The sequence below is a fragment of the Uloborus diversus genome, chromosome 3 (assembly GCF_026930045.1).
Source record: "Uloborus diversus isolate 005 chromosome 3, Udiv.v.3.1, whole genome shotgun sequence".
NCBI lineage: Eukaryota > Metazoa > Arthropoda > Arachnida > Araneae > Uloboridae > Uloborus > Uloborus diversus.
In genome coordinates this window covers 173,296,406-173,324,190 of record NC_072733.1, presented here as the reverse complement: position 1 = coordinate 173,324,190, position 27,785 = coordinate 173,296,406, and the positions used below count along the sequence as shown (strand labels likewise).

General features: G+C 35.9%; 1 protein-coding gene across 1 annotated transcript in view; it reads right to left on the bottom strand.

Moving 5' to 3' along the window:
• LOC129219053 (spectrin beta chain-like) overlaps positions 1 to 26,940 on the bottom strand; it is a 321,265-nt gene extending 294,325 nt beyond the window's left edge. The window contains exon 1 of the mRNA XM_054853373.1: positions 26,839 to 26,940. Within this exon, the coding sequence (XP_054709348.1) occupies positions 26,839 to 26,940 (102 nt within the window). The remainder of the gene's footprint in view (positions 1 to 26,838) is intronic.
• Positions 26,941 to 27,785: the final 845 nt, after the last annotated feature.

Below are 27,785 nucleotides of genomic sequence, written 5' to 3'. Positions count from 1 at the left end.
ATTTGTATGCAGAAGTTTTTTTTTCATTAACCAAATTTTTCGACATTTGTGCAAAAGAAAGTGTTCAAAATATAGTTCAATAATTGACTTAAATGCAATAAATTACAAATTTTTGTAGTTACAGAATGTATTATATTAAAAATATGAACTAAAAAAAGAATAGCAGAAGAGTTTTATAATTAAGTGTTTAATCATCAATTTCTTGTTCTTTAATCTATGATTAAAAAATTTATTTTTATTAAAATATTATGTAAAAATTATTTGCAAAAACCATTAAAAAAAATTGCTTTTTTTTTCACCTCAATATTTATTGCACATTTAATAACATTCCTTTGAGTTATAAAGGAACTGAAATTAGTTGTCTTGGTAGTGTTGTGTATTTCTTTTCATAACTCTACCAACTGTTACATAAGGAAGATTTTATGTACTAGTTACTGACATTTCTTTAAGTAAAATATTTTTTAAATGAATATTTGGAGAATAATATTATCAAATACTCATTAATTAAACTTCATTAATATCTATATTTATGCATTACGAATATTGCATTAAAACCAATTGATTAGATTACACCCCTTTAGCTTTAGCATAGTTTTGGACAGTTTAAGACAGTTTCGGACACTTTTGGACAGTTTTAGACAGTTTTGGACGGTAAAAACCACCTGTCCCGTCCTAAACCAGTTTTGGACAGTCCAAAACCCAACCCTGGTATCTACATCTAAAAAAACTCCTCACAAGCGATTTGTTATTGTTCCGTCCCAGCAGGATCTTCGAAAGAAGTGTTTTCAAGTGTGTTTATTAATTAAAATTTGAAAATGAAAATTTGCACTGCATTTTAATTAAAAACTATGTCAAGTGAGAAATACAGTTTGAAATATATGTTCACAACTGTTCGTAAATAAATGTTTAATAAGCATTTGAGATAGTTTTTAAAAAATGCAAGTAAACAAAGGAATTTAAACCCTGCACAATAAACTTAAATAGAAAGTAATAGATGCATTACTATTTCCATTTTAATAACAGTGCAAAAACTATTAATACTTTCTTTTTAACATTCAAACAATCTTCAAATTTTAACTATTACGAATTGATAATTTAAAAATACATTTTCAGTTTATCACCAGAAGCGTTTCTATATATACAAGACCTTTCTCACATGCAAAAAGGTACTTATTTTATGAAATGAACACCATTTTCAAATTTATTATTTTTATCAAAAGAGCAAAAAAATATATTTTTCCTTTTTTTGCTAAGTTGCACAAAAACTCAAGGATAATTAACATGTATTAATGGATTTAAAACAATTTTCCACAAAAAAAAAGCAGATCAACTTTTATTGAAAACAAAGCGAAAAAATTTCATGCAAAAACTACTCTAAAACTTAGTACTGGAATCACTTGCAGTAGGGTTGTTACAAAATGCGCGCCTCATTAAAAGCCGCCAAGTAAGAACTGGAATAGCGCTCTTACATTGTAATTTATATATTCAGATAAAAAAAACCATCGACACACAAATGGAAATGATCAATCTTGATAAGGGAAACTAATGCGAATAATATGAACTGCAAATATAGACGGATATGTACGTACAATTTTAAAGACTAACAATGGTGAAACTTTGTTGTTTCACTCCCCGTACTTCTAGGACATTAAATCTCTCGTCCTTTCGAAAAAATTCAAACACCATGAATGACTTTACTTGAGGAAGGTTATTGGATTGACCTTTCGTGAATCCTAGCTCCATGATGGAAAAAATGCTGGCTAAAGGCTTTAAAAAGGCTGAAAACGACAGTGCTATTCACCTCCTGGTAGGCGCAACACGGCATGGAAATGGAGCTCTGATCGGAACAGGGAAATGACGTCAGTTGCTGACGTTTTAGGCCACACCTCTTTTTTGCACATCGCTCTTTAAAAAATTCATAAAAAATCAATCGTTGGTTTTAAAAATCCGGCCATGGTGAATTTTTGTGTTTTGTAAGCCTGTCAACAATGTGCAATAGTTAAAATTGGAATATATGATAGGTTGATACTTCCCTATTGAAAACGTATTGGCAGTCGATCGTTTCCGAACGCTTGCGGTTGCACCGTGCGACCGGTGCCTCTGTTTCCGAATATAGCCTAAGGGTGACCCTGCGCACTCAAATATCTTTAAATAGAATTGAATTGAAAAATTCGCGATTGGTACCTCTATATAGCTAACGTGATTGCTAATTTATAATTAAAGATCGTTATAGTCATTGTCGGAAGACGTGTGTGTGTGTTTATATATAATCATATAATTAATTTGCAGTTGTTTTGTTGTAAAATTCTTCAACGTTTGACTTTCAGTTAATTGTACACTCTTATTTTCAAATGTTAATTTATTCGTTGCGGCTTTTGAATACAAATAAATGTTTAGCTGTACTTTCATGCTGCTTTGTACTTTCTAGTGTTTTCTTACGCATATTATACAAATACAAATGTGACGACCAGCAACAGGCTCTTGGCCCAGCAAGGGTGGTCCTAGTCAACTTATTAGTCCCCAATGAAGATCAATGGCCCTCTTAAAGCTATCCATCCCGTTGCTCACTACCACCTCTTCCGGTAAGCTGTTCCAACTGCCCACACACACACACAATCCTACTAAAGTAGCAGTTTTTCCTTATTTCCAGGTTAGCCTGAGATTTGAATAGCTTAAAACAATGACACCCTCGTCCCGCTTTCCGTGCAAAAATTTAATCCATTAACATCATCCATTTTGATAAATTTAAACAACTGAATCATGTCCCCTCTGATCCTCCTTTGCTCCAGGCTATACATATTAAGCCAATTAAGTCTGGTATCATAATCTAAATCTGAAAGTCCCCTTACTAGTCTAGTTACCTTTCTTTGAACCCTTTCCAATATACGCATATCTTTCCTCAGATAAGGCAACCAAAACTGCACAGCATACTCCAAATAGGGTCCTACTTAACTCCTGTATAAAGGCAGAAGAACACCTTCTTAGATTTGTTTGATATAGATCTATTTATAAACCCAAGCATTCTGTTGGCTTTGTTACTTGCAATGCTGCACTGTTGACTAAACTTGAAGTCCTGATTCATTAAGATACCCAGATCAATAACATTTTCTGCCTGAGTAATGATTGATTCCTGTAAACGATAACTCGTACGCTTATTTCCATGATCTAAGTGTAGCACTTGACATTTCCCTACATTAAATGCCATACCCCACTAATCTGCCCACTTAGTAATATAAATTAAATAACAATTAGTAATATAATGCATTCAAGTCTAATATGGCGATGAAGGGTAATGGCGCTCACGTAAACTACTGAGTTAAATTATTCAGCAGAGTTCAGTAATGTTCTCATGGAAAACAAGTTTTTGACTAAAAGTGAAGTGCCAAATAAATAACATATTTAACATTTAACGTAAAAGCGACACATGGTACATTAAAAGCATGGAAGGAACTGTTACACTGAATTTACAAGAATGCAGCAGGTGTAAAAACTCAGAGTGTTGCTAAACTCTGTAATAAAATGATAGGAGCATTAATAAATAAAATAATTTACACGAAGTCGATTGTTTTAGAATGGTTGAAAGGCTTAAACCTATTCATCCCCATCTCAATCAGCTACATCGGAAATTATTTTCTTTCGAAATTTTTCAAATTTAAGTTTAACTAAAGGTTTTGTAAATATGTCTGCAATCATATTTTCTGATTCACAGTACTTAATGTCTATAGCCCTTTCTGTATACAGTTCTTTAATTATACAGTACCTAACATCAATGTGCTTTGGTCTTTTACTCACCCTTTTATTCTTGAGCATTTGCTATACAGCTCTCATTATCTTCATTCATCGCAAATCTACTATTGTCCCCTTCGACTTCATTTAACAATTGCATTATCCACTTGCCTTCTTTACACGCTCGACGCTTCCAATACTGCAATATATCCAGCTTCAGATGAAGACAAGGATATAAATTTTTTTCTAGTTGCCCAAACAATCGGTGCATTTCCAAGCGTGATGACGTAACCAGTTGTTGATTTTCGATTAGAAATATTCCCTACCCAATCTGCATCGAGAAATCGCACTCCGGCAAGTAAAGTGATCACACTCACAATTTGGGAAAAACAAACAAGCCGAAGAGTAGACAATAGAACATCAGTAAGCATCAAAATTATAAAATTTTTGCGCGTATTCTAATTTTTAAGTTTAAATCTCTCAAAATTACTTTTGCATAAAACCTTGATTTTCTCTATAATTCTTTTTTTTTTTTTTTGAGTTGTGTCACTTTCCTTGAGGGGTTATCAACATTTAATGCTCTTTCTTGCCAAAAGAAGCTCGCACAAAGCTCGAGTGCATAAATGGTGCTTGATGGGGTAAAAACGATATAAGCATTAATAAATCATCATTAAATTTTTATAATTTAGAAGAAAAATTTCGAATTTTAAGTATGCATTATTATTTTAGACAATAGAAACCAACCATTAAACATCAAAATTATAAAAATTTTGCACGTATTCTAATTTTGAACAAACGCCACAGAAGTTTTAAAAATTCAATTTTAGGCTATCTTTAGAGACGTTTGGTAAGCGGGATGGGTTTAGGAATCTCCCTCAAACATGTTTCGAAACTGAAATTTTCGTGTAATTTTTGAAAGCTGGTGTCCTGAAAAAGCATTTTAGACTAATTTTGATGCTGCTGCCAGGGTTCGGGTGCTGACCTCAAACACTTTTTGAAAATGAAGTTAAGAAACCGAAATATTCTGTCGTAAAATGTTGAGAAATTAGGAAAGTGGTTGGGTGCTCTTCTGCTGTCGAACCTGAAAATGCACCTTTAGGCAATTTTTTCTGACATTAAAGAGTGAGGGAGGGTGCATGGAATGTCCCCTTCCTGAGAATATTTTGCCATTGAGGCTGAAAAAATCCAACTATAAGCCATTTAAGCCGATTTTAATCAAGATAAGGAATAAGGGCTGGAGTTGAAAATTTTTCTGAATTGAAGTCCGAAAATGCAATTTTGGTTATCTTTGTGGCATTTGTGGAGGAGCATCGGAAAATGGGCCTCTTCCCCAGAAAAAAAATCGAAATTAGAGCCATAGAAAAGCGAATTTAGGCTCTCTTTGGTCTCGTGAGCAATGGGTGTACTCTGAGGACAACAGTATTAAGAGATCACCCAAGTGTCTACAGTTGGAGTCAAGAAATGATAAAATGATGGAGCAAAATTTTGAAAATAATAGTTCTGTTTCGAGGAGATGGATATAATTTATCTCCCAATCAAGACCTAAAATTCTTTTAAAGTAAAACACGTGTGTTGCATTTTGTTATCTTCTCATAATATTTTCTTTCTTTTTGTTTATTTAAAAAAAAATCCTACAATCAAAGGTTTTGGGAGGGGCCATGGCCCTAATGGCCCCTTTCTAGATCCACCCCTGTTTCAGGAGCATAACGTAAACGTGCATTTTGTGCATAGTGCTCTTCCCCCCGGAAAACTTTGAAACGACGGGCCTGGTTCAAAGGTGTTAATATACTTTAGATTGGTGGAACGATGCAATGATCACAAACAAAAAGTTCCTAACCAATTAATTTTGTACTAATTTCTAAAACTAAAATTAACATCATTACCTCAATTTCAACATCTGTTTCCAAACCAAAATCATCTAAATATCTTAATTTTTTTAAAAAAGAGAGAGAATACAGGTGTTTTTCATTTTTCGCCCTATTTATCTCATGGGTCCACTTTTAACCACCTGGCCATATTTATTGTTGACGAAAAATAGGTTTTGCTTTAAATTGAACATGAGTCCTTCTAAACTTTCAAAAGTATCATTGAAATTTTATGTGTAAAAAGGCAAATAGGAGTAAAGAAACGCTTTAAATAGTGTTTGCAACGCATTTAAAAGTTTTTTCCTCCGGTTTAGTTTGGGACCCTTTTCGTACTTATAACTGAGTCTTGAAAACTCACAGTCGATAACCCAGCCGATTCCTGAAAAGTAAGGCATGAAAAACGGTTGCTCGTGCATTCCCGAAAACCAGGCATTTTCAAACTCGGCGACTATATGGTACACATTAGACCAACTTTTTGGGATTCCTCTATATTTCGTACTTTTCTCAGCACCTGTAACATTTGAAGCCCGTGTTTATCATTTTATTTATTTACTAGCCGCCTGTGGCGACCAGCTGGTTCGCCTTCTTACGCCATTCACCTTTCTATGCAAGCAGCCACCTACGGCAGCAGTTTGGCTAATTTGTCATTTACCTTTTTACTTCAAATTTGCCGCCTTCGGCGGCTGTTTAAATAAATTTGGCAGCAGTGTTAATCAATCCATCTCTATCTTTTTTTGTGCCATTCACATTTTTACACCAAGATTGCCGCCTTCGGCGGCTATCTACCTTTACGATCTATCTCTAAATTTTCTTATCCATCTCTATTTATTTTAACATCCCCTCTCATTTCCTAATAAAAACAATGATCATTCAAAAAACTATTTTTTTTAAGTAGAGCAAAAAAAAAAAAGTTATCTCCAAAATTCCCCGTAGTGTGCAAAAAGTAACAAGGAAAAGTAAGTGACAAAGAAAAAAAATCTGGCTGTTTTTATTGAATTAAATGCGCTCAACAATGAAATGTAACGTAATATATATACAGCAAAACGTCCAGCTTGAGGGGAAAGAGGGGAATGGAAAAAGAAATAAATGCACTAAAAAAGATTAACATTGTTTGCGATTAAGATTCCATCGTAAATATCGAATCGAAATCCAAGTAGTGACGTCAGTGGCATGAAAGGTTGAAGAACGCTTTTTTCGACCGATGCATGAAAGACATAATGTGTTCAGCATTAAAAAAATTGTAACAAAAAAACTATTGCGTATTTTTAAGAACTTTTTTCTTCTGATGAGGGCGAAATGTTTTTACTATTACCAACTTAAATTTTAGAAATGAGGCTTTGATACTTCTCGCAGGATGATATTAGAAAAATATAAAACCCAGGAAAAAATGAAAACTGAAGGTTTTTTTGAAAAATTCATAAAAAATACAAAAATAGCTCTATCTTCAAAATTTTTTCATTCATCATATTTAAAATTGAATTTCCAACACAATAGTACAAAAAATATTTGTGTTGTGCGATTGGTTCGGGGTCTGTGAGGTACAAAGTTCTAAAAAGGGCAAAAATACACATGAAGCATTAAATAACTTTTTTTCTAACTAAAATATTAAAAATCGAAGTCCGAGGTGCACATCTTCGGCAGAAACTGTACTTGTATGCCAAATTTCATCTTTCTAGGCCTTACCGTAGCGCGCCACACACACACACACACAAGCATCTTATTTTATTATATGTATAGATAGATTTATTTATTTAATTATTTATACAAAAGCTAGACAACTTCTCATACATGAGGACTGCGTACAAAGTGTTTTGCCTCCGAACCCACACACAAGAAAGATTTACAACACAAGATAAGAAATAACATCCAGAGCACAGACGGGAAACGAGCTCACTATTCATACGGTTGAGAAAACGAAACTTCTACCTCGAAGACACCCTGTTTATCATTAATAAGTGAAATTTGGCGAAATTTCGTGATAAATACTCTAACCTGGTGAATTATTATTTTCAAATTTTAAAATCATGCTATGTTGAGATTCTACGACAAGACTACAGAAGAATTTGTTTCGTTATTCAAAATAAATAATAACAAAACGAGCTGATGTGTGCATCACATGACTTCCTTTTACTCCAATTTAATGTCATTTCCCCATTATTCGCTATTTTAATGTGATTCAATATTTATTCTCTAAATATCACCAACAATGGCCAAATTGAAACCAAAAAAAAAAAAAAACTCCGCCAAATTTGTCACCAAGTTGGCGACAAAAAGACTGGCGATATATCGCCAAGTGTCCGACAAATTATAACGCCACTTGAGTTTACATCGAAATTAACAATGATTTCCCCCCAAAAAGGTGCAAAAGACCCCCTTAGGAACATCCGAAAGCAACCAAAAGGGGAGGTGCACAACTAGACCCCACTACGAGTCTATGTACCAAATTTCAACTTTCTAGGACATACCATTTTTGAGTTATGCGAGATACATACGCACATACGCACATACGCACATACACACATACGCACATACATACAGACGTCACGAGAAAAGTCGTTGTAATTACCTCGGTGATGGTCAAAATGGATATTTCGCGTGTCTATACATTCTTAGGCACTTTTCCGCATGTGGTCGAATCGAAAAAAAAACTCAACATTCATTTGGGGGTGAGCAAAATGGAAATTAAGGGCGATTTTTGAGTGAAAATTTTTTCGCGAATACAATACTTCCTTTTTTTGTAAAAGGAAGTAAAAATGGGTTTTTGGAATTTTTCACATGATTTCCCCAAGAAAAAAAAATAAATCTGGAATTTCTATAGGTTTAATACAATATCCGACCTTCCGTAAACAATTGAGATCAAATATTGTTCAAAGAAGAATTCCTTCATTTTTTGCATTCGAGATAACGAACAAAACGAGATAAAATTTAGTTGGTAACCTGCATTTGGCTTCGCGTGTGTGCGTGCAATAATACAATTGACAAGTAAAAGATAGCGAGAATAATAAAGATTACGTCGATATAAATTCTTATCCGCCCACTCTGATTTCTTATTGACTTATATTTTTTTATGCATTGGCCGCAAAATTCTTTCACTCATTGCTGGCAAGTGTGCACGTTAAAACATTTTATACCAGCGGTACTCTTCTCAACCTTTTAGTACTCTCGCGCGCCAAGTTTTCAATCATAATTTCCACCGCTCTCTCCGCTTTAACTTCCGCCTAAAATAACATCTTCTATATATATAAAAATGGATGTATGTTTGTGGGGGGGGGGGGGTATTTTCCTTGTACAAATCTCCAGTTTTAATCGGATTTCTTCCAAATTTGGTGCAGAGGTAAATTGTTGCTTAGGAAATCAAATAGGCTGGTTTTGGGAAATTAAAATAGATCCTAAGAGGTTTATTTACTGAATTATTTAATATTTATTACTAATTTACTAAAAAATCCTAAGAGGTTTAAGTTTATATTTTTAATCATAAAATTGCTCTTTTCTGCACGAACGAATTTTCATATAGTTATGAATTTGGTCTGAATGAAAAGCCTGTAAAAAACTGCCCCAAATGAAGTTTCTTCAAAGATTAACTGTAACTGTTAAATTTGTGAACCTTGGTTCCAAGCAAATGAAAACAGTTAGCAACTTTTAGCCACCAGGAGATATTTAAATACAATCAACACAAAAAGTATGCTCAACATTAGCCGTTACAGTCGGATCTCAACTTACGCGAGGGATGCGTTCCAAGACTCCTCGCATAAGTCGAAATTTCGCTTTGTGGAAAAGTGTTGTGTATATGATTTTTTTATTAACATACCCAATCATTTTAGACATTTTTAAGCACCTTTTAAACTGTTTTAGACCATTTTGCAATAATATATTACCGCTTCTTACATAAAGAGCTATATTTATTATTTAAAAAAAAAAACTGCATTATTCAACATAAAATACTGTTACGATGCACAAAATCAATGAGGGACAGAAAAATAAAGCAGTACAGTACGTACAGTATGTAGTCATAATAAAGCACTGCACTGTAAGAGTACTATGCAGTAGGTACAATAAGTTACATTTATAACTTAAAATTTGAAGATGATGATTTATGCTACGCAATCTGATCGTTATTCTAATATATATTTTAAATACAGTAGCTTTGCATTTACTTTTATAAAAATTACATCTATGGTAACACCCCTCTTTCAGTATCTCTATAACCTACAATACAAGAGCAGATTCCAATTTCATATTGTTTGCATTTCGTTTAAACACTACTCAGCGAGGTTCATATTAAAACTTAAACTGATTGCCTTCTCTTGACTTTTAATTTATACGTATGAAAAATTCACTCATACCTAATTGTCGTGCTACCTTCGACCAACTTTCTAGTTGTTCAAGCGTATCAAGAATAATTACATTGTCTTAAATTGTCACAAACTTTCGCTTTTTGTTTCCATTTTCAAACTTTAGATGAAACAGCGTGTCTAGGTACCACTATATTTCATCATCTTTCATATTTAGAATAAATAGATAAAAAATGCGGAGTGGTAATGCACTAATAAAGCATGTTTATAGTGCGGTATGTGGGAACTTGCGCAGTCAGTGATGCTGAAAGGACGAAAGTACATTCACGAAGTCAATGTTTAGTAGTCAGTAACAAAGCTGAAACTTAGCATCATGATTCCTTCCCAAATATTTGCGTGTTGACAGCGAGAAATTCGCTTTAGCTCTAAAATTCGTCACTCCTGAAAAACTCGCGTTATAGCCATTTCGCGTAAGTCGGATCGCGTTGTAGCGGGAGTCGTCGACTGTATTTGTTGATTCGCGACTAGCGTAAAGCATGTTTGACAAGAAAGCCGAGCGAAGAGGAAATGCTGTTGTCTAGCGTTTTTTAAATTGCGCCCTGCAAAGCAGGGATGCATTGAGGTTACCGACGGTTTTACTTAATTTGCATGTTTTCTTTTGCTTATAATGATAACGTAACAATAATGGTCGCACGAAATAATTGACCAGCATTTTCCTCATGAACAGCACAGAAAATACCAAAATCGTCTTTTTATGCAAGTAGCACTATCCAATTTTACTCCATGGCATAGTACTAAATCGAAATAGAAAGAGCACACATACACATTTTGTGAAGTTATTTATATCAAGTAAACTTTTTCAGTGGAATGTGCTTGCACATATTTACACTGAACTCTTACACTGAACACTTACAAAAATTTATAAAATGAGTCTACCTAGCACGTGACACCTTCATACGAAAAATACCGCCAGAAAATCCGTAATATAGAATGTTAACGTTTGTTAATAACAATGACTGAATTCTTTATTTTCTGTACGGTGGAATCTGCTTAGCTTTTGGACCATTGAGGATGATTATGAACTTCTCTGAAAGTATTGTAACAGTGTCTAATAAGAATATTTTGCATATACTTGTGCCAAATAAAAGCCATTAAATTTTACTCACGACTCTTTCTAGGAAGACTTTCCATGGTTTTTTCCCCCGAACAAAATGTATGTGAAGAGTATTATAACACGTTTTAATGTCTTGGGGTAAACAAAACAAAAGCAGCAGAACGCTTTTCGTATTCAAAGCATAACGTAAAAGGTTGTCCCACAAGCCACAAGATGTGCAAAAGACATTCATTTGTCTTTGCCCATTAAGACAATGGATGTACCGCCCGTCTGATTCAACCGCAGACAACGTGCCAGTGGACACGACAAAGCCCAGACAACAGGCTTCATGTTTTTCGCTTTTGAGGCTATTTTTTCCTGCAAATGCTCGATTTTCCGTCTTATTTAAAGTCTTTAGAGCGTTTGAGTCTAGAGATTGGTGTGAGTGCAATTTTTTACTCTCATTTAGAGAGAAGTCATCCATTTAATTGCTTAAAATATATGTTGCATTCAGAAGCACCCGAGCAACGCTGGGTAATAAGCTAGTAAATAAAATTGTATGTTTAGGATTTAAATGTTAGAGCGACACAACGAACAACGACGTTAATTGAAAATTTGCACTTAAAAATACGGAAATTTGCTTTTTTATTCCTCATAATAGACTCAATTGTTTAGTTCAATGACTGAATATGCCTCCATTCATAAAATTTTAGTTTTTACAAATGTTTGTAACCAAACAATTAAGTTAAAAACGCCAAATAAGGTTCAAGGTCTAGTATCTCACTCATTTATGATTCGACTCCAAATTTTCACTCTCATCACATGACTCATTAAAAACAGAAAAAAGGAAATCCATGGGAAAATTTAAGTTTCAGTTCATTTTCAGCAGTTGTGACAAAGAAGGATGATTTGACCTATTTAGGAGCACGCGTCTCCTATAAGACTTACTCTTAAAAATGCCAAAAAATACTATCAAACCAAAAAAGGATGATTTGACCTATTTAGGAGCACGCGTCTCCAATAAGACCTACTCTTAAAAATGCCAAAAAATACTATCAAACCAAAAAAATTGAAAATGCTTCATTTTCAATATAAAAACATATTAAACCACGTTTGATAAACTCAAGAACATTATCAAAAAATCCATATCTACTTCAATGGGAAGGAGAATGATCAATCGTCACGTTCGGGGCATTGATAAGTCGTATTTTCTTTTTTTTGGTCATTTCTGCGCGCAGTTCGTGCACTTATGTGCAGCATAGAATCATAATACTCCACCCGATTCTTCGAGGTCCTAATAAGGGCACCCGAGTTCTAATAAAGCCAATCTTGGTCTTATTGGGCAACATTCTACTTTATTAGGATTATTAAATCATAGAGAAAAAATATGGTACACAGCGACATTTATCTTTGTAAATTCGTCAACTACATAAATTAGGCTTTCTTGAACAATTAGCAACTTTTTTTTTTTACACTAGTAAACTACATTAAACCATGAACAGACAAAATTTACTGTAAAATAAGAAAAGGAAATTTTGAAAAGACTCCTTTTTTATAACTGTTGCTACACTTTTACTTGTTGATAACAAACTGCTTGTTGATAACGCTTTATCATAAGTTAGGCTTTCTGATGACGATAAAATCACGATCTAGTAAATGTTTGGTATGCTACATATCAAAATAGCGCGGAGGGGCCCTTATTGGTCTACATGGTCTCATTTAGCTCAGTAAAATTATAAAGTTATGTTTTATGTTTATAATTTTGCATTGCGCAGATTCGGTACTTATTGCAGATTTTAGTGCTTTCATGCAAATAACGACAGGAATTCTGTAACGAATCATCGAAATTTCACTTGTTTGCTGCTGCATTTTTCTTTATATTCTTTCCACTGCTATTGCATGAAAGATTTACAACGAACAGCAACGATAAGATTAAGATGTGACATTCATTAGTAAAAATACTGATACAACGCTTTTCAATAGTAAATTGTATCAGTGTTAACATGTGTAATGTGTTTTATTGTGTCAAAAAAATATTTTTTGAACTTATTTTTAAGTAAATTATTTTTTAACGTCATTTTTTTCCGCACCCCACCGCGCCAACGTTACAGCTATCGCGCCCCTTTAGGGGGAGGGGGGGTCAACCGCAGGTTAATAACCCGCTGTTTTATACATATTATAACAGGAGTTCTCATATGAGTTTTGTGGCAATTATCTCCAGAGTTTTTATGGCTCATTAAAGAAATATATTACCAATGCTGCAAAAACAAAAAGGTGGACTTTACTCGAGAAAGAAATTGTTCAAGTTTTGTTTCCCAAATGTTCAACATGTGAACCTTTCGTAATGCGGCAGATGTCAAGTCTTAAAACTAATTCTTCTGTCACTCGCTGTAACTGTCACGATAAATAGTCATTCATTTTCCAACAAGATGGGGCGCACCCATTATCTGACAGACGCTCCTCATTTCCTCAATAACGAGCCTCCTAGTCGTTGAATTTGACGAGGTCCTGATCACAATTACCTTCGTCCATGACCATCGTGCTCTCCGGACCTAACTCCAAGAGATTTTTTTTATGGTATTTCAGCAAAAATCGTGAGTTCGTGCCGCATGGACCACGTGATAGCAAGATTTACGCCAAAGATCACAACCGCATTTTCTAAGATTGATCGTGACATACACTGCTCGTCATTAAAAATGCAACACCAAGAAGGAGTGTTCAAAAATTTATGCAAATTTTAGAGTAGACGTACATTACTGAGTTATGTAAATGATGTGAAATACGCAGCTCTCCGACGCACGTGAAGTAAGATATAAGGGAAGGAACTTGCAGAATGGGCAATATTCGTGTAGTTATTTCTGACAGGAGAATTATTGAAGAAATTTTGTTTTTGTCTTGGAGGATACGTGTAAACACGAGAGAATGCCAGGCCGACGTCAACGAAGGCACTTCCAGCAGATAGACGATTTTACGACGGGTATGGTGATCGGACTGAGAAGGGGAGGTTGGTCCGTACGTCAAATCGCAGCTGATATCCACATGGATGCAAGCATGGTGCATCGGCTGTGCCGAAGATGGTTGGAACAACGAAATGTGGCTAGATTGAGGGGTGCAGGAGCAGCCAGAGTGACGTCAGAACGCGTGGATTGACGCATCCACCGACAAGCTGTAGCAGACCCACAAGTCACTTGTTCCTCGATTCTGCAACGGGTGCAAGATATCCTGAATATTCCCGTGTCAACCAGAACCATTTCCCGTCGTCTGGTCGCACGTGGTCTGCAATCACGGCGTCCGCTAAGAAGACTGCCATTGACCTCACAACATAGACAGCAACGTTTAGTATGGTGCCGGACTAGAGCGACGTGGATGACAGAATGGCGAAATGTCGTGTTCTCAGATGAATCCCGCTTCTGTTTATCCAGTGATAATCGCCGCATACGTGTGGCGTCGACATGGAGACAGATCTAATCCGGCAGTAACTGTGGAATGCCCCACCGCACGACAACGTGGCATAATGGTTTGGGGCGCAATTGCGTACAATTCCATATCACCTCTTGTTCGTATTCAGGGCACTATGACGGCCCAACGATACTTGGATAATGTGCTGCGGCCGGTGGCAATCCATTACCTTCAAGGGCTACCTAATGCAATGTTTCAGCAGGATAACGCCCGACCACACAGTACTCGCACTGCCAACATGCTCTAAAAGGCACACAGATGCTTCCCTGGCCACCATACTCTCCTGACCTGTCAAAAATCGATCATGTGTGGGATGTGATTGGACACCGTTTGCAGACTCTGTCCTTGCCTCGTTCAGAAGACGAACTGTGGCAAATGGTTGAAAGGGAATGGAGAGCCATCCCTCTGGACACCATCCGCACCCTTATTGACTCCACGCCTAGCCGTGTTTCTTCGTGTATCGCTGTCCGCGGTGGTCCTAAATCCTACTGAGCCAACGCCGTTCTCGCTCTGTATTCTGCCTATCATTTTGAAATTAAGATCATTTATTATTCCTTGCTGTCTCTGTCTTTTTTCCAAATTTCATCACTTTCTGACCTGTTCTTTTTGGTGTTGCATTTTCAATGTCGAGCAGTGTATAACAGCGAGTGACGAAAGAGTTAGTCTTAACACTTGATATTTGCCGCACTACGAAAGGTTCACATATCGAATAGTTGGGAAACAAAACTTTTTTTCCCACAATCTTTTCTTTCTCAGTAAAGTCAGCGTTGTTGTTGTGTTGGCAATATATTTGTTTTAGAACCACTTTCAAGCTTCGGAGGATATTTTGATATGCATTTATTAGAGGTTAGGATGCTGTGAAATTATTCTAATTCTTTAATGGGCGCCGTAAGTCGGAAAAAGTTGAGAACTCCTGCATTATAACATTACATTACGCTCAAAAAAAAAAAAAGTATCTAATAATGAATTTTTGTTAGACGAATTTAAAGGTGGTACGTTTGCAGCAATAATAAATTAATCAAACTACGCGGTAAAAAAAAAAAAAAAAAATTAAAAAAAATAATAATAATAAATCAAAACTCAAATGCTTCTGAGAATTCTCGCTGATTCTTATGTAAAAGGACCCCCTATATATAAATCCAAATATGACCACCGTCTTCCCCCAACACGTTCCACTTTTTGGAAATGGCGGCCCCTGCCCCCCCCCCCCCATTTTTAACAATGTTTTTTTAATTTATATAATCAGAAAGGCAGAACTATTGATTACTACATCATATAATTAACATTTTTTTAATTGTTTCATTGTTAATAGTTAGAGTTTGTTATAAAGTTGGATGCTTATTTATTATGTTTTTATAATATGTAACAGCTATGTAGTCCCAATTCATTTTCATAAATATTAGCCATGGTGGTTTACATTAAGGGCTCTTTTTTAATCGCTAACCAGAATTTATAAATATTTTATCAGGGCCATCAAGATGCCTCAATTAGCAGGTTCTTAGCTTTTTTTTAATAGAAATGTTGAAATTTTACCACTTGTCTATATGAAAATATTGCACATGAGATAGACCCGTCATTTCATATTTTTACGGGGGGTGTCAAAGAGTATGCTCGTTGTGTATTAAGAGTATAATTTCTCAAAACCTGGAAGGGGAGGGAGGCAGTAAATAGAAGATGAAAACTAGAAGAACTAGAGAAACTCTATTGGGTATATATTTCTACTCTCTATAGCGTTAAATATTAAGTTAAAAACTGATTGCTTTCGTTTACCTCGAAAATTCCCAACATTCTTCGAAGTTCCACGTTTATATTCCGAAATTTTGCATTTAGTCTCTTTTCTGAAAACCTACAGGCAGTTAAACGAGTCTCTTTATTTCCATTCGTCTGCATCAAGATGAATTTGGCAGCAATTTGTCACGCAACTGTTTATTTTCTATGAATTCTTTTTCTTTTGCGTTCCATTGTTCTATAGCACATAACATTTTGCTTTTGTGCAAGAACGAAAAATATATTCCTCTTTCAGAGTTCTGTAGCTGCTGAAAGTTTCTGTATGAGTCAAAATTTCGTATGTGTGTGTGTATGTTTTTCGTAGCTGTAGGTATGACATCGCATTGATAAGTAAAAAAGCTGTGCGTTAAGCTAATATAAGGATATGTACTTATGTATCATCCGTATACCAGTGATTCACATTCACCACCAAAATTTTTACCGTATTTAGCAAGGCTATATCATTATTATTATAACGTTTTAATTAAACCCTTGACCTAGTAACAATCGGCTTGTTTTTTGTTGAAAAAGTTGCCCAATGTACGAATATTTATTATAAAAGGTGTTTTTTTATCACAAGTATTAAAAATGACACTTAAAACTAGCTTTAGCCATGATATTAATTCCTTTCCTACTCTGCAAACCCCCATACTAATGTACTAAAAAGCATCCTGATGGAATTATCCTAGAAATCCTTGAAGTTCTAGATACCCAAGTGTGCATCGGTCCTGTCCAAGGTACACTTCTTTTCATAGATTAAAGGTACACTACTTGATCATGTACTGAACATTTTCTAATCACCATGTTGATTTTAACCTCATTTTAATCACATGTTATCGAAACTAAAACTGCACATTTTACACTGTTAAAACTACAGGTTGCGTTTGGCACCTGTCAGGGGTGAAACGCTTGTTCACCAGCGACACCCGATAGAGAGCCGAAATTGCACCCTTAGCAAGGGTGAAAAACTGACTCCCTTCACTCAACGTGCACCGTAGGTGAAAAGATGGTACCCTAGGTGAGAAAAATGGCCCCTTTATTTCTTCCTATAGGGATTCCCCCCCCCCCCGTGTTGTGTGCGTTTTTGAATGCAATTGTGTTTTATTTATTTTGATTTATATATACGAAGGCATTTGATCACATTTCAACTTTCGAACATAGTTTACAAGTGTTCATGACTTTAATTTGTCTGTTTGTGCACTAACTTTCTTATATTCACACTTGAATTGCTCAGTAATTAATATGTTGTTGACAATTTTTATTATAATCCGTACCGAAAATGAACAGGGAAGGTATTTATCAATCATTTGCCGGAACAACCAGAAATATTAGGTAACATTAGTTTCGAATCATAGGAAAATAAAAGCGTTTCATAAACGTTTAAAATTTTAATCGAGCGTAACTTATCAATACTTATTATAAGATTCGATATTTGAGTATCCTTATGCGTACAAGATAAATACTAATTTAAAAGCCCTTCTTTCCAATGTCAAGTTTTCCGTCAGATTAATAATAAAAACGAGTAGATAACTACATTAGCTTCATACTCATGAGTCAAACGCTAAGTGAGAGATTTCTTTTCACGCAGTTTTTTTTTTTTTTTTCCCTCCGCCTTTGCTGCTCTGTTCGTTTCCACTACGTAATTTCATTGAGAAGAAATAGACATTGGTATATAGGCTGTTTACGTCGATGCATTTTTATTCCGGAATTAGCAATTCAATTATCAGCTGATTTAAACGTTTTTATTTTTAATGTTGTTGTTCAAGATAGTACTGATAGATAGTTTTAGGTAACAGTTTTGCAGGATATAAATAACAAGACATTAAATGTTTAATAAGGTAAACGGAACAATAAGAGTTGTCAACATACTTTAAACACTTTAAATATGTTCGAAAGTTCTGAGAGCTACAATATGATCAAATGCCTTTACTTACGCGAGATTTCGAAGATTAATCCACGAAATTTTCAGTTTTGTACTTCATTCAATGTGAAAGTAAATTTCGTTGCAACTTCCTTCGTTCGCCATTCAAACTGGAGTTGTCGTTGGACGATAAGTCAGAGCGCATGCGCAAGGAGTCGCTCTCCTATTGAATGGTCTTTTATCACTTTTGTTGACGTCGTTCACCCACTGAGGAACCAAAAGCACCTTAACGACACTTCCTAGCCTCTGTTTCACCCAGAGGCACCGTTTTTTCACCGTTTTTTCAACGTACATTATCTCAAATTTTTTCAGCTAGAAGTAGTATTAGTACACTGAAACTATGGTGATAAAGATGCAAAGTATGTGTGTAGCATTAAAATATTACTACGGATCATTCATCTCAACATTAACTAAGGATCATTACTAAGGATCATTCGTGCTAAAAGTAATGCAGCACGAAAGTACGCAAATATTCAAATTACACACTACTTCCCTCTACTATTAGAATAAGAATACCATGTAATTTTCACCCCTGATTCGTTCTGAACGTGCCTGAACTCGTTCTGGCCTTCACCGATCAGTAGCTCAAATGCTGTCTCGTTGGCTAATAATCCAATACAATCAACTCGCTAATAAGAGGCTATGATACAACACCTTTATAATTCAACCCAACTGTTCGTAATGCCATCGAGTACGTAATAACGTAATCTTTGTTTAAAATCTCGTGCATCAAAAATTGTACTGAATTTCTAATTGCTTATGAATTCGACTATTTTAAATAATGCCTTTGTTCAAGAATTTAAAAGTGACGTGCACAAACTCATTAGTCATTACTGCTGAAAGAGTAAGTATATATTTAACTCTTAACGATCAAATTATATCAGTACATCAAGTTTCATACATCTGGCTTATTACTTCCTTTTACGAAGTAAAGGAAGCATTGTATTCGCGAAAAAATTTCATTCAAAAATCGGCCTTAATTTCCATTTTACTCACCCCCCGAATGAATGTTGAGTTTTTTTTTCCAACCCGACCACACGTGGATATATGCCTAGGAACGTACAGACCCACGAAATATCCATTTTGACGATCTCCGAGTTAATGACAACGAATTTTCTCGTGACGTCTGTATGTATGTGCGTATGTGCGTATGTATGCGCATAACTCAAGAACGGAATGTCCTAGAAAGTTGAAATTTGATACGTAGACTCCTAGTGTGGTCTAGTTGTGCACCTATCTTTTTGGTTGCATTCGGATGCTCCAAAGGGGGTCTTTCCTCTTTCGGCCCTTTTTTGGGGGAAATCATTGTTAATATCAATGCAAACTCAAGTGGTGCTACAGTTTGGCTAACACTGACTAGGCGACATATCGCCAAGCTTTTAGTCACCAAGTTTTTTCGCCAAATTGGCGACAAATTTGGCGTTTTTTTACTTTCTTTTACAAAAAAGGAAGTATTGTATTCGCGAAACAATTTTCACTCAAAAATCGGCCTTAATTTCCATTTTACTCACCCGCAAATGAATGTTGAGTTTTTTTTTTCGACCCGACCACACGTACATATGTACCTAAGAACGTATAGACGCCCGAAATATCCATTTTGAAGTTTTCCGAGTTAATTACAACGATTTTTCTCGTGACGTCTGTATGTACGTATGTATGTGCGTATGTGTGTATGTGTGTATGTATGTCGCATAACTCAAGAACGGTATGTCCTAGAAAGTTGAAATTTGGTACGTAGATTCCTAGTGGGGTCTAGTTGTGCACCTTACATTTTGGTTGCATTCGGGTGTTTCTAAAGGGATCTTTTGCACCTTTTTGGGGGGAATTCATTGTTAATTTCAATGCAAACTCAAGTGGTGTTATAATTTGGCGGATACTTGGCGATATATCGTCAGTCTTTTGGTCACCAAGTTTTGTCGCCAATTTGGCGACAAATTTGGCGGTTTTTTTTTATCTGGTTTCAATGTGGCCATTGTTGGTGATATTTAGAGAGTTAGAGAGAGAATCCCATTAAAATTGCAATAATAAGGAAATAACATTAAATTGGTGTAAAAGGAAGTCATGTGATGCACACATCAGCTCGTTTTTAAATTGGTTTCATTTTGGCCACTATTGGCGATATTTAGAGAGTTAACCATTAAATCACATTAAAATGTCCAATATTGGGAAAAGTAATCTGTATACAACGTGTTTTTGCTTCACTTCGCAACAAACTTGGGGCAAAAATATTTAAAGTTTCTTTGCTTACTCCAAGACACTACTATTATCATTAAACTGGCGTAAAAGGAAGTCACGTGATGCACACATCAGCTCGTCTTTTTAAAAGATGCACAAACACTGGATATTTCTATTGTTTTTTGTCTGTTCCAAGGGTTATTTGTCCACCTATATTGCAGTAATGACCACCCCTCACCCCAGACCCTGATGGTCCCGGGGGTTGAATCTTGATTTTCGTCCTCAAGGCGATTACCCCAAGAACGTGTGTCTAAAAAAAATAACAACGCATAACCCCATATGGCTGAGATCTGGAGGTGATAATGGGGGAGGAAGGGCGGGAGAAAACGACACAAAGGCACACCCTGGAGGCATAAGGAATTGGTATGCGACATTTCAGCTCTTTCGTACTGGCTGGTGCCCCAGGCCCGGATCTATACATTTTGGGCCCCCCTTGCAACAAAATCTGTAGGGCCTCTCCCCAGAGGTCAGCAGTGTAAATTTACAACGTTCACAATTCTTAGTGCTACTTATTTTTTTCCATTTGTTGAGCCCTTTAAGGATGTGCCCCCCCCCCCTTCCCCCTGCGCTGCTGGGTCTGCGGATAGGCAGATCCGAGCCTATGTAGCCAGGAAAATTCTGAAAAATAGCGATTTTTTAACTTTTATTACTTTGGCACCCTAGTTTTGTACGTCATCAGAGGCCACTCGAGATTGAGTATGCAAAAAACCAACCTCAAGTACGTTCATGGAGCTGAAGTGAAGGAAGAGAGAAGCTCTACTTGTGTGTTTTGTCGTGTAAACTGTCCTTCGTCGCTTCTCTTTTTTTTTTCTTTTTTTCTTTCGTTTTTCTTCGCTGACGGGCTTTCGGTTTTCTGGACGGGTGGGATCCAACAGCGTCCAGTAATTCTGAAAGCCAGTCTTTCATTCTCCGGTGGGATTTGAGCAATGTCAGACTTGTGTGTGTGTGATGCTATTTTAAGCACTTATTTTCATTATTTTTATAATGTCAATAAATCTAATACTGCACTGTTGAAAACAATCCTGAAATTTTACGGTAAAAGTTACTGCCAGCCATGTTGCCAGTAACTTTTACCGTAAAATCCTATTTTACTGTAAAATTTTACAGTAGAATAAACGAGAATTAAACGAGCTGATGTGTGCATCACATGACTTCCTTTTACTCCAATTTATTGTCATTTCCCCATTAAAATGGCCCATTATAGGCAATTTTAATGTGATTCAATTGTTTATTCTAAATATCACCAACAGTGGACAAATTGAAACCAAATTTTAAAAAAAAAGAAAGAAAGAAAAAGAAAAAAAAATCACCAAATTTGTCGCCAAGTTGGCGTCAAAACTTTGCGGCCGAAAGACTGGTGATATATCGCCAGTTGTCCGACAAATTATAACACAACTTGAGTTTACATCGAAATTAACAATGATCCCCCCCCCCCAAAAAAAAGGGACAAAGGACCCCCTTTGGAGCATCCAAATGCAACCAAAAAGGAAGGTGCACAACTAGACCCCACTAGGAGTCTACGTACCGAATTTCAACTTTCGAGGACATTCTGTTCTTGAGTTATGCGACATACATACGCACATACGCACTTACATACGTACATACGGACGTCACGAGAAAATTCGTTGTCATTAACTCGGTGGTCGTCAAAATGGATATTTCGAGTGTCTGTATGTTCCTAGGCATATATCCACGTGTGATCGGGTCGAAAAAAAAAATTCAACATTCATTCGGGGGTGAGAAAAATGGAAATTAAGACCGATTTTTGAGTGAAAATTGTTTCGCGAATACAATACTTCCTTTTTTGTTAAAGGAAGTAAAAACGCAAAAGGCGAGCTGCAAAAGTTAGATCTCGGGACCTTCGGATTGACAGGCAGCTCTGCTGCCCACCATACGAGCTAGGACACATCGCGCGAGGGTAAATAAGGTGTTCTCTGCTTTGTACTGTAAGTCACGTCGTGTATCAATTGGCGCTGCAATCGTTTTCTTTTTTCGGTACAATTTACGGCAATTTTTTCTGTACTGTAAACACTCTATTTTACCATAATATTTATCGTAAAAGTTTCCTGAATTTTCAACAGTGTGTGACTTACTACGCATTTTAATATTTCTACGCCGCTTCATTGTTGATAGTTCAATTTGAACACTTCAGATAGCTAAATTTCTCTTCTCTTCTGAATAGAAAGACATGAAGTAAAACGCAGGTTGCGGGAGGGAAAACTTTGCTGTGTACTTACATAGAGTTCAATTACTTGAAATAAGTGTATCGTGTCCTTCGAGAACTGAAATAATATAAAATTTCCCTTTGCAGGTTCTAGTAAACCAAAATAAAGTCAGATGTATACCCTAATAACAACTAGGAATGATGATAAAGGGTCAAACTCTTGCTATCTGTTTTTCTTTCCTTTTTGCCCATTTTTGAAAAACCTAGCATGGCAGCGGGTAATCTATACTGTTAAAACCTGTGCGCCGTTCTCTCTCTCTCTCTCTCTAGGGAAGTTTCCATGGACACTTTCCACCCCGGAAAAAAACTGCTTTTCACAGCATTCCGGTTATTTGCGGGGTATATGTGGAATTTGTCTCCTCCTGCTTCCTTCTGGAGTCAAAGCGGAGTTTTACCCAGAATGCTTTACGCGAAACAAGTTCGTCTACTTGCTAGGTACAGCCGCTAAGGATGCTGGATAAAAACCGCTTTCTCTGGTATAGTAATGGGATACCTCTTTTTACATGTAAACGGGGAATTTTTCAATAGTCTTTTTTTTTTTTTTTTTTTGCGGAGCCGGAGCGGGGATTTACGGGGTAGAAAAGTGTGTTGTGTACGCGACTAATGTGTCTGCAACCCTATCTCTTCCGAATTGCCAATGTCTACCAGATCAGTACTTGTACAGTTGGATAGTGATTCCGCCTTATCTCACTCATCTGAACCCTAAGAGACATGACATCCAGAGCAGGGCCGGATTAGCCATAGAGCAGAAGTAGCAAATGCTACGGGCCCCGCGCATCTGGGGGCCCCGCGTCGTGAGAAAAAATTCCAAAAAAAAAAAAAAAATACTTTCCGTACTTTAACCCGTTTAAATTTCTCTCTACCTTTCTCTTTTTATTTATATTTAGCTTTTTTAAATGCTCAGGTAAATTAAAAATCTTATTTTTTCGATAGATTGCTTTCCATAAATTTCTCTTAATTCAAGTCTTAAAAACGCAATTTTAGTTGATCTTTCTTAGTGGAAGGAGAAAAAGGTCCGTTGGGTCAGAAAAGTTTCAAAACTGACCTAAAAATTGCAATTTTAGGCAAAGTTTGGAGAACGGAGAATTGGGTTTTCTCTGGATTTTTTTTTTTTTTTTTTTTTTTTTTTCAAAATGAAGTAAATTTTAAGGTATCTTAGGAAATTTAAGGGATTTATGGTCCTAAAACTTTTAGCTATTCAAGTCTTTAAAATAAAAAAAAGTTTTGGTTGATTCATAACAATAGAGGAAAGGGGAAGGGGTTCTTTCCTGAAATTGTGCTCAAAACTGAAGTCAATTTCAGGCTATCTTTTGGAGGAAAGGGTTTGAGGGATCGACCCATGGTATAGCTGAAAACAAAATTTCAAGCTATGTGGGAAGATTAGAGGAAGGGATGAGGGTCTGAACTCCCCCAGAAACAATTCTGACTTCAAGTTTCAAACCGTGGTTTTAGATTATCACTGGAGACGTCATCGGGGGGAAGATACGGGTTTGCTTCGCAAAATGTTAGAAACTGAAATCTTCAAGACGCAGGCTATCTTTAGTTCTAACTTTAGGTAAAGCGTGATGCTTTGGAGTCTTTTCCCCCGAATGCTGAGAAGCTAGAGAAGTAGGTGGGTATCCTTTCAAAATTTTTTGAAATTTTGAAAAAAAATGGGCTTTTTCCGGAATTTAGGCTCTAAAAACTCAAATTTAAGCAATTTTTGTTGATAGCAGGAAAAGGAGGATGCTAAAATTGTTAAAGCACAAATCCTAAAACCACATTTTAAGGCTCTTTTTGGTGATGTTAGACAAGAGAGGGAAAAGGGTTACCATCCAGAAATTATTTAAAAGTGCTTTCTTCTTAAAGCTTTCGAATTTGGAGTCCTGAAAAGGTAATTATTAGTCATCCTAAACTCTTTTTGGTTACTTAACTTAATGTTAATTTATCATCCTCAAAATTTTCCGCCCATGACACGATCCGTAGATCCGGCACTATAAACAACAATGAGCAAAATAATGATAGAAGGAATAGAATAGAATAAAATAAATGATAGAATAGAATAAATGATAGAAGAAAAGAAAAAGTTTCTGAGACTTCACACTTATGCTGAGCGAAATAAATGAATTGTTAAGAGAATATTATTTTTTGATGAACTAAAATAATTATGTGTAGAAAAAAGACTTTAAATATCGTTTTTAATTTTTTTCCTCTGAGTGGGAGGGAACTAAAAAGCTGCCACCCATGCCCCGAACCTAACCCCTTTCTTTTGTATCACCAAAGGTAGCCGAAAACTTTTTTTATTCGAACTTGAAATTCGGAAAAATTCAGGGACAAAATTGTTTAACATAATCGGAAACCCGCTAAAACTGCTTTCTGGAACTTACGTTTCGAAACATTTCCAAGGGTGTTATCTCGAGCCCGATCCCGTCCTATAACGTCTTTTAATAAAGTGGCCTACAAATGAGTATTTTGGACTATAATTTCGAAAAATTTCAATATGAGTATACCTCTCCCCCTCCAACATTGTTAACAATTTTCTAAAATGTACTTTTAAGACTTAAACTTAGAAAATATTCCGGATTGCCTTGGAGAGTGCCTGAACCCCATCCCATACCGAAACGTAACCCGCGATGGCCTATCTATCACGTTTTCACAACTTCACTTTCGAGAAATTTCCAGGGGATGGCTTTCGCGAACTCTGCCCCAAAATCACCAAAGAACGTAAAAAAACACCATTTCAGAGTATATAATTTCAAGAGTTTTTGCTTAAAATTGTGTTTTTAAATTAATAACAGATAATAAATTTAAAAAATTTCCTATGGGGCCTTCTTGAACACCACTCTTTCCTCTCTCTACAACATCATTAAAGATAATCTACAGTTTTATTTAAGACTTCAATTTTTAAAAACTGCCTGAAGAGTCGCTGTGAACCCAAATTTTTTCCTTTGATCTTACCTAAGATAGGATGCAATCGCGTTCTTTGACTAATGTTTCTCCAAATAATGGCATCCGGATCCTCTCTTCCTAATATGATCAGGGGTCGTTAAAATTGAGTTTTTAGAACTGAAATATCGAAAATTTTCCGGGGGTAAGCCCCCGGACCCCCCTTCCTTTATATCGTCCAAAAATTGCGTTTCTGGAATTAAAAGTTAAAAACATGTAGTAACGGGAAGACAAGGAGAAATAGAAGGGGATCATAATCATCGTAAAGCTCTAAAACTATATCCACATTTATATATTCATGCATGTTATAAGTACACCTCCCGTCTCCATGAAAAAGTGCTATATCATTCAAAAACGAGGGCCCCTTGGAAACATTTGCTACGGGGCCCCGCGCTGGCTTAATCCGGCCCTGATCCAGAGATGTCTTGACATACTGAAAAGCATTGAAATCGTGAATTGTCAACCGCCGCTGGCAGCATTGAGTCACCCCAAGTAGCGAACAGGGATTGGCGAGTAAAAGCCTCCTTAGTCTTCTATACTACTAAAACCGTGTGTGTGTCTGTAACCCTTCCTCCTACGAACTGACAATGTCTACCAGGTCAATACTGATACCATTGGATACAGGATATCCAGGGGAAGGTTCCGTGAAGATGTAGTGACACACTAAAAAGCATTAAAATCATCAATTGTTATCCGCTTCAGGTGTCATTGAGCCCCTTAGTTCTTTTTTTTTTTTTTTTTTCGAAATCATGATTTTATTTATCTGCTTGAGAAGAAATATACAGCAGCTGCTCTCAATAAATATGTTAAATAGATTCCCTCTTCCCTCTTAAGTTATTTGAGATACTTGAAATTATCATAAGCAAATTCTTCAGCTCCTTTACATTGTTTTAAAGGAATGAACTGAAGTGATCCGAGTCATAAATAGGCTTTCGTTTTCTACAAAACGTCACTGTATTTCTTGCTTTTTTTTTCTGAAATGGTTAAATATTTTGTGCTTCTAGTTTTTATACAGTTATGTAGTCAGTAGTAATGAAATGTTAGTTATTTTTTCCCGATTTCGGCTAGGACTTTAACTTTTTAGTTCCTCTCTAGTCAGATCCTTTAGTTAATGAAGTAACACTAAAGATTAGTAGATGAAAAAAAAAAAAAAACACTTGAAGGAATTTAAAGGGAACTCTGAACTGAATCGGAAAAACTGATGTGACATATAAAAATTGGGAATTGTTTTGAGCTACGTTTTTTTTTCTTAAAAACTCTTCACTGAAAATAAATTATCTGACATTTAATAACCATCTTTAATTAAACAAAAATTTAAAAATAGTACTTACCTTTTGTAGATGAATGTTAGCCCACTTCGTAAAAGTTTTCTTTTGAACATTTAATCGCTCCTGTCTTAGACTTTCAACGACGAAGTCCGGTTGGTCCGACATGTTGTCTATGATACCCAATATAAAAATCCTGTAAGCACTATACCTTAAAAATTTGGTACCATTGATTGTTTTAAAGATTCAATACCTACACCGTAATTTCAATCTTAATAAAATAGTTCATCTCACGATCATCAAAGCGACATCATCGATTCACTAATGCCCGGGGACAAAGTTGTATTGAGCATGTTCGTATCAAGACAGACTACGAAAGAGCCAACTTCGGTACAGATTACAACAGAGAATACCTCTTATCTTGGATCTTATCCGAAAAGGACGACTGAAAAATAAAACGATACCTTCTTACGATAGGATTTGTTGCGTAATACGACTAAGACAATAGAGAAGATACATAAGCACCTCGCGGTTAACAGGAAAATAGTGATAAACACTTTAAGTATGCAATCAGCTTTGTGATAAATTAGGGATTTATAGTCAGCTTTTTCATACACACACACACACACACACACACACACACACACACACACACACACCACACACACACACACACACACACACATATATATATATATATATATATATATATATATATATATATATATATATATATATTCAGGGTACTCCAAAATCCAAAAACATAATACAGTGAAATCCCGTTACAACGAACTTGAGAGGACCGCAAATTTTGTTCGCAGTAACGGATGTAGAAAGTAAGCGATCGCTGAGGAGAAAAGACAGCATGCAAGAACATGGAACCAATTTATTGAGTAAAGGTATAGTGCCTAGAAAGAGTAGTGTGCCGACCGCCGCTGTTTTCCCTGCGATTCTTGATGACGAACTTACGGAAATTCGCTACAGGGCGGTGCGGTTAGGGAGCACGCTACTTT